The 8642-nt window shown below is 47.3% G+C and overlaps 1 protein-coding gene across 1 annotated transcript in view; it reads left to right on the top strand.

The window, feature by feature from the left end:
- The window catches only part of LOC143286720 (uncharacterized), an 11236-nt gene extending 3363 nt beyond the window's left edge, over positions 1 to 7873 (top strand). Inside the window, exons 4-8 of the mRNA XM_076594425.1 lie at positions 1547 to 1678; positions 2459 to 2821; positions 3145 to 3666; positions 4472 to 4948; positions 5417 to 7873. Coding sequence (XP_076450540.1) covers positions 1547 to 1678; positions 2459 to 2821; positions 3145 to 3666; positions 4472 to 4948; positions 5417 to 5812 — 1890 coding nt within the window. The 3' untranslated portion in view covers positions 5813 to 7873. The remainder of the gene's footprint in view (positions 1 to 1546; positions 1679 to 2458; positions 2822 to 3144; positions 3667 to 4471; positions 4949 to 5416) is intronic.
- Positions 7874 to 8642: the final 769 nt, after the last annotated feature.

Here is an 8642-nt window from a genome sequence, read left to right as displayed (position 1 = left end):
CAGACTTACAGAGTGACAGACTTACAGAGTGACAGACCGCCAGACTTACAGAGTGACAGACTTACAGAGTGACAGACTGACAGAGTGACAGACTTACAGAGTGACAGACCGACAGACTGACAGAGTGACAGACTAACAGACCGCCAGACTTACAGACTGACAGACTTACAGACTGACAGAGTGACAGACTTACAGACCGCCAGACTTACAGACTGACAGAGTGACAGACTTACAGAGTGACAGACCGACAGAGTGACAGACTGACAGAGTGACAGACTTACAGAGAGACAGAGTGACAGACCGCCAGACTTACAGAGTGACAGACTTACAGAGTGACAGACCGCCAGACTTACAGAGTGACAGACTTACAGAGTGACAGACTTACAGAGTGACAGAGTGACAGACCGCCAGACTTACAGACTGACAGACTTACAGAGTGACAGACCGACAGAGTGACAGACTTAGAGAGTGACAGAGTGACAGACCGCCAGACTTACAGACTGACAGACTTACAGAGTGACAGACCGACAGAGTGACAGACGTACAGACCGCCAGACTTACAGACTGACAGACTTACAGAGTGACAGACCGCCAGACTGACAGACTTACAGAGTGACAGACCCGCCAGACTGACAGACTTACAGAGTGACAGACCCGCCAGACTGACAGACTGACAAACCGCCATGCACGCATGTGTAATTGTGTACCTATCAGAGCGTATTTCTTCTTCAGACTTTTGCCAGAGGACAACACTCTCGTTGCCAAGGGTTCTTTTTCAGTGCGCCAAGTGTGTGCGGCTGCACACCGACGGGACCTCGGTTTATCGTGTCATCGTCCGAATGGCTAGACGCTCAGTTTGATTTTCAAGTCAGACTGGACAGAAAGGTCGATATCGGGATTCGGACCCAGATTCTCACAGAAACTGTAAGTGTCTTAACCATTCTGCCACCATCCTCCTGAAAAAAAAAGGAAAAAGAAAAGAAAAGAAAAACCCACCTTGGCGTAGAGAGCAAAACGTTAAGACAATTTCGTCGGAGACTTCCAGAAAGGATGACACACCAACAGGTCAAACATGATGACGAAACATATTATTAATCTGAGTTCGACAGCGAACTGGTCTTGAATTATTGGTTCTTTCATTATTGCAGTACAAGTTCAAGGCAGTATATCATATCAACCCCAAATGTGTGTCCTCCGAAAGCAGCAACATGCCAAAATATTCAGTCATATCAACGACGTGTTTTTAATGGTCAACGTCACACGAACAAGTACATTATCAACCAATAACTTCTTAAAAAAAAAAAAAAAAGAAGAAAAGTATATATATATATATATATATATATATATATATATATATATATATATATATATATATATATATATATTTCTTTCTTTTGATTGGACAGACATATCACATCTTTTGTAATCTTTTCGAAACAGTTGGGATGCCTGCCACATCTTATTTACTCATTGAATGATATGGCATTGCCTTGGAGGTATTGATAGGAGTCATTATTATGCATGTGTGTTTTCTTCACACCACCAGGTGATTTCCAAAGAATTCCGCACGGGTGCACGTGTATTTGTCCGCCGTTTGCACCAAGCGGCGGAGTGTCCTCAACAGGCAGACTCCGCAGTGGATGAACTGGCACCTCAAGTCCGCGACTTTATCAAGCAGGTACATTACAACACAGCGCAGCATACCACACCACACCACACACTACAATACGATGCAATGCAATACATGACATTACACTACAACACAGCACAGCATACCACACCACACCACACCACACAATACAATACGATGCAATGCAATACATGACATTACACATCACGTCAGAAGTAAGACCTATGGACACAGATCGTTTTCTTTTCAATCGCCAAAGACGTGGAACAAGCTCCCTGATAACCTCCGTCATTCGGATTCCTTCGCATCTTTTAAATCTCGTCTCAAAACTCACCTTTTCCCTCAGCAGTAAGTTCAATTGTGGCAGGTCCACTTCCTTTGCGTTAGCTGTGCTTGACTATGTATGTATACATATGTATGTGTACATAACTACATGCATGTATATGAATGTGTATTGTGTGTGCGTGCGTTTATGTAAGTTTGTGCCTGCCTATGTGTGCGTATGTGTTAGGGTAGCTGTTAGATACACATGTATTGTTAAAATGTTTGTATGCAGTGTGTGTGTGTGTGTGTGTGTGTGTGTGTGTGTGTGTGTGTGTGTGTGTGTGTGTGTGTGTAGTCATATTTTGGTGTGTGTATGTAACATAGATGTAATGTTTTATGTTAACAAAGCGTTTTTGTAAAGCACCTAGAGCAGATTTCTGGATAGTGTGCTATATAAGTATCCATTATTATTATTATTACACTACAACACAGCACAGCACAACCACACCACACCACCACTACCAACCACCCAACCAACCAACCCACCCTCCCTGTCTCCTTCAGACCCACGACGAATGGCATAGCAAGCTGACTAGCCAGCGGCCCTCAGTGCTCTGCCGACGGATGCGGATGAAGAAGCGAACTCTACCTTCGGGACTGGAGAGGGACCACTTCCTGTGGCTCCTGAGACTGATGGCTCGCTGGCACCGGCGCCACGCTGGGCAGTGCAGGGCCATGGCCGGGTGGTCTAGCGGCGACACGGACGCCGATGAGAGCGGGGGCGAGGAGGGGGTGCTGAGGAGGGTGAGGAGGATGAGGAAGAGGCAGAGGCGTGCCAGGAGGCTGGCGGCCAACAAGGAGCTGGAGGAGGGAGGTGGTGGCGCGGCCAAGGCGGCGGAAGAGGAGGAGGAGGAGGGGGAGAAGGATGTGAGTGGGGTGTGTGTGTGTGTGTGAATGTGTGTGTGTGTGTGTGTGTGTGTGTGTGTGTGCGTGTGTGTGTCTGTGTGTGTATGTGTTTGCCACAATCTTTTTCCTTTCCTTCTATCTGAGAGAGAGAGAGACAGACAGACAGAGAGACTGACTGACATACAGACAGACAGGCAGAATGAGTTTACAAGGTTCAGTTTCAGTTCAGTCTAACGTTCCTTGTCACTGTCTCTCCATGACGAACTAACAGTCACTGTCATTGTGTCTCCCTGACACAACTCACAATCCCTGAACGCACTCTCTCCCCGTGTCAAAACTAACAGAAAGGGCAGCACAACGTGGCCAGAGAGTTCCGCCAAGCGGTGCGCTTGCTGATGAAACAGATCCACCAGCACCAGCAGACGAAGACCAAGGACGCCACCACCAAGCCTGCCGACCAGCAACAGGACAAGGCCGCCCTGGCTGCCCTCAAACCGGAGGTCCAGTCCTTCGTGCAGAAACTGGCGGAGGACTGGCACGCCATGCTCGCTGAGAAGAAGCCCTCCCTGGTGGCCAAGAGGATTAGGAAGCGGAGGAGGCCCCTGCCGGCAGACCTCACCAGGGACCACTACCTCTGGATGTGTCGCTACTTCCGGCGCTGGCATTCCCGGCATGCCGCGCGCTGTGTCGTCATGTCCGGCTGGTCCAGCGGCGAAGAGGATGACCACGTCAGCGAGGACGAAGGGGAGAGGGAGGAGAGGAAGGGGAAGGGCAAGGGGAAGAAGAAGGAGAAGCAGGAGAAGAAGAAGAAGGAAGAGGAGTCTTCTTCGGAGTCATCTTCGTCTGAGTCTGATGATGACAAGAAGGTTGGTTGGATCGTTTCGTTGGAGGGAGGGTATTGTGTGTGTGTGTGTGTGTGTGTGTGTGTGTGTGTGTGTGTTAGATTAACATATCAGTCCTTTTCGGGTTTACATAAATGACATGGTGTGTGGATTGACATCAGGGATTTATAATCATCATGTCCATTTCGAATGATCAATAAACATTTTATATCCTTTTAAAGATTGGTAAGATACAGAGCTAATCATCATCATCATCATCATCTTCATCATGCATAGCTTTTGTATGGAACGATTTCCAGTACGAATACTGTTCAAGGCGGCTAACACGATCCAATTAAAAGCAGACATGACATAAAAACAACATGAAAAATCTGTCGACAAAATCACCGTTTGCGTTCAAACATACAAATCAGTACTGTGTGGGTTATGACTACGGTAAGACGACCACCAGGTTGGCAGGGGCCGCTGGTATCTCACCTTAACATGCTCTGTGTGTCTTATCGGATTTTAAAAGGCTTCTGGATGAGTGTGTGTGTGTGTGTTGTGGTGTGTGTGTGTGTGTGTGTGTGTGTGTGTGTGTGTGTTAGAGGCGGGGAAGACACACACACACACACACACACACACACACACACTCACTCACTCACTCACTCACTCATACACGCACACCTCCTCCCCCCCCCCCCTTTAAAATAAAAGGTTTCTGGATATGTGTGTGTGTGTGTGTGTGTGTGTGTGTGTGTGTGTGTGTGTGTGTGCGCGCGTGTGCGCGTGTGTGTGTGACATCACATCAACTGACGGACTGACTAACCCACGCTCCCCTCTGTGTCAGAAAAAGAAGGCTGTACCGAAAGCCTTCGTCAAAGCCACACGAGTTCTGGTGAACCGCCTGCACGGCAGAAAAGTGCCCTCCAAGGATGACACCATCTCTGATGAAGAAGACAGCAGCGCCGTGGCCGCCATGTCACCGGAAGTGCAGGCTTTCGTGCGGACCTTCGCGGAGGAGTGGGACCGGAAGCTGGCCCGGAAGTCCCCGCTGCTGGTGGCCAAGAGGATGAAGCGGAAGGAGCGGAAGTTGCCTGCCGGTATGACGGAGAACCACTTCCGGTTTCTGTGCCGCTTCCTGTCCCGCTGGCACGGCAAGCACGCGGCCTTCTGCAGCGTCATGGGCGCCTGGTCCAGCGGAGAGAGCGGGGGGGAGACGAGCGGGGGGGAGGAGACGGCCGCCCTCAAGCGTCGGGCCCGGCGTGCCGCCTTGCTGGACGTCAGCTCAGCGTCCGAGCAAGAGGACACAGACTGCGTGGAGACGGTGAGAGCGTGTGGGAAAGGTGGGGGAGGGTGAGGGGGAAGGAGAGAGGGTAGGATGCGGATGGTGGGAAGGTGTTGAGAGGGTGGTAGGACTTCAGGAAGTGTTCGTCAATTGGTAGGTAAGACCGCCGTGGGGGAGGGGATGGGGAGAGGGTGGGGTGGTGAAGGTGTTACGGGGATAGGACTTCAGGAAGTGTTCGTCAACTGGTAAGACCGTGGGGGGAGATGGAGAGGGTGGGGTGGGGGATCGGGGGAAGGTGCTGAGAGGGTGATGGGACTTCAGGAAGTGTTCGTCAATTTCGGGGAACTAACCAGCGTGTTTAATGACAGACTTTATTGATCTGGAAAGAAAAAAGATAAAAGAAGAGAAGGTTGCACTGTGGTAAACTATTTCCTCCAAAAATCATGAACAAGTAATAAAAATATGTGTGTGTGCGCGAACCTAACCACCATCCTCTTCCCATCCCAGGCCTGCAAGCCGGTGTCCAAAGAGTTCCGAACGGGGGTCCGCCAGTGGCTGAACCAACTGCACAGGAAACCACCACCACCACCGCCATCAGGGAAGCAACAACAACCTAAGGCCAAGGACGAGAAGGAGAAGACAACCCTGTCGCCGGAAGTCCAGCAGTTCCTGCAGCGCTTTGCGGAGGCGTGGCACGGCAAGGTGATCTCCAGCCGTCCCCGCGCCGTGTCGAGGGAGATGAAGGCCGCGGCTGGCAGCGTCAGTCTGCCCTCAAGGATGGAGCGAGAGCAGTACACCTGGCTCTGCTGCTTCATGGCTCGTTGGCACCGCAAGAATGCCGCCAGATGTGACGTCCTCTCTGATGCTGCTGCGGGGGGGCAGGGGGAGGGTGCCAAGGCCTGAGGATCAAGGGGCAGGGAATTTGCCGTCTGTCTGGTGATTGACTGAGGTTGTCTCGCAGTCACTCAGCTGGTGTCTTTTGCTCAAAATGTTTTTTTGCTTTTTGTGAGTGGAGGGCGTGGGGTGGGGTTTGGGGTGGCTTTTACAAACATTTTTTTTATTTTTTTTGCATTTTTTATATCCTGCCTGTTCTTATGATCTTACCACAAACAAAAAAAAAAAAAAAAAGAGAAGTTTGTCTGATTTATAAGCTAGTTTCTAAAGTTATGCCTTGAGTAATTTTTATTTTTATACATTTTTTATATTATAGAAATTGCTGTAGCTTGCTCAGTCGAAATGTTTTTGTTTGTTAGAAACTACTGTATAATTTGTATAACTGTTATCATCGTTTTAGTTACATTTTATAACCCTACACCAGACTGAACTGTGCGAAAAAACCCCACAAAAAAAAAAAAAAAAACACCAAAAAAACAAAACAAAAACAACAACAACAACAACAAAAACAAACAAGTATCAGTATGATTAAAACATCCAGCAGAGAAATGATCAACGCATACAGACATATACCAGCTCTACTGCAGGGCATGCCTACAGTACATGGAGATATTATGTAGGAGGCGTTAGGTGTTTGTTTTTCTCCTTTTCGTTTCAACTTTTGAGGGAAATAAACGGAGAAAACAAGTTTCGTATAATGAGTATTTTGTCTACAAATTTCAGTTTGAAAATTAAAAAGGCAATAATTCATTCAAAATCTTACAAAAAAACAGGAGTACCATACACTGCCAAGCATGGCTTGTCTAATGTTTCAGAAATTTAATGCAACTTTGTGTGTGGACATTTCTTCTGTCATTGTTGCTGTGTGCACAAGTCAAATGGTCTGTGTATAAACGAAGTGGGAACTTAATTTCAGAGGAAATCTCTTAGTTTCTGTTATTAATTAACTTGTGTGCTTCAGCTGTTGGGAAGCGCTTTGTAGCGATGACAAATAGAGTTGTCTGCTTTTGAGGAGTAAAAGTTGCCGTTCTTTGATTAGTATTTACTGTTGAAGCTAAAACACCCTCCAGAAAGAGAGAGACTGGGCCGCGTCATCCGATGCCGAGCCCTGAACAGAGTGGGTATCAGTTCACCACCCGGACTGCCGTCAAAGGTTATGGGTGATCCCAGAGACCTCTTTAGTCTGTTGGTAGAAGCTTTTGGACCTGCTGAGCATTTTCAGTTGCGTTGAGTATTACATTCTGTGAGTCAGTTGCGGATATTACTTGTTGTTTTTGCTAGTGGACTGCGTTAAAACTCCAAATGAAGGCAGTTTCAGTTGGCGGTAAAAAGCTTTAAGAAACAGTGAGCGTAATGTTTCAGTTGGGATCATATGATAATTTGCCTTTTAGACCAGAGATAGATTTTATTGTTTTGTGTAGATTTTGCTGCTTTAGGGTATTTGTTCCGTAAACTTGGCGCTTTCTTTGGAATGGTTTATTTGAGTGAGGATCTATCATTTTCAAATTTTGAAAATGTTTAATCTATAATTTTAATTTCAGAAAATGACGGATTATAGAGTCGCCAAGAAACACGCGGATCTTCCTTGATTCGATGATTAAAAACTAGTTTATTTTGGTACCGTTTCTTTATCCCCCCCCCCCCCTGAATACTTTTCACAATGTTCAGGGAACCTTTTTCCACGTGGCATGAACGAGTATCGTGTCTTTTTAATAAAACGCTACCCAAATAAATATTAGTCGCTATACACTCACCAACCATTGTCAACGGCTGTAGACCAGCTGAAGCTCGTACAAATGAAATGTTTTTATAACTATTAGTTGTCTTACTTGAAATGTAAGCCAATCAATTAGTTACTGGCTGTCCTTCGAATGTTCTGTCACGAACCAGAATTGTGAAATTATGAAAAGGAAGACATTTATGTGCTGATAACTGAGGTCAACAAGTGCTATCAAAATTAACGGATGAATGTCAATGCTCGTAGAAACCATGTACAAGAAAATGTTTACTTCAAAGTAATTCACTTTGCTTCTTGTTTCTATTCTGTGGGAATTAAAATACTAAACGGTGTGTGTTTTTTTGTCGTTTTCTCCAAACGTGTTTGTGTGTGTGTGTGTTTTTTTGTTTTTTGTTGTTGTTGTTGTTGTTTTTTTTTTGTTTTGTTTTTTTTGTTTTTTTGGGGGGGGTGGGGGGGGGGGGGGGGGGGGGTGCGTGCATACGTGCGTGCGTGCATGCGTGTGTGTGCGTGCGTGTGTGTGCGCAAGTTTAATTGTGCGCATCTCTCAGTAAGAGAGAGAGAGAAAGAGAGATGGGAGGAAGGGAGGAGGGAAAAGCGGTGGGGGCCGGGTGGTGGTGCTGGGGGAGTGGGGGATGGGGCCGGGTGGTGGTGCTGGGGGAGTGGGGGATGGGGCCGGGTGGTGGTGCTGGGGGAGTGGGGGATGGGGCCGGGTGGTGGTGCTAGGGGAGTGGGGGATGGGGGCGGGGGGTGGTGCTGGGGGAGTGGGGGATGGGGGCGGGGGGTGGGGGGGAACGGGAGAGGAAAGATGGGGGGAAAATTTAAATAAAAAAAGAAGAAGAAGAAAACACTACAACACAACAAATTCCACGAAGCAGGATTCACAGCTTGGAAACGGTATCGGCGAACGATGCAGATGTAGAAAAGTGTGCGATGCATTCATTTCTGCCCTCTCACGCTTCCTGCTGATTTCACTCTCTAGCTGCTCCTTCCGCGACAAAAGATCTACTATCAATATTTTCTGATCAAGAAAAGAAAAGAAAAAGTCATAAACATGCTTTTCGATTCTATTTGCCGTCACAAAGAAATGACCTTGGAAAAAAC

Source organism: Babylonia areolata, chromosome 10 (assembly GCF_041734735.1).
Source record: "Babylonia areolata isolate BAREFJ2019XMU chromosome 10, ASM4173473v1, whole genome shotgun sequence".
NCBI lineage: Eukaryota > Metazoa > Mollusca > Gastropoda > Neogastropoda > Buccinidae > Babylonia > Babylonia areolata.
This window is presented reverse-complemented; position numbering and strand designations above follow the sequence as displayed.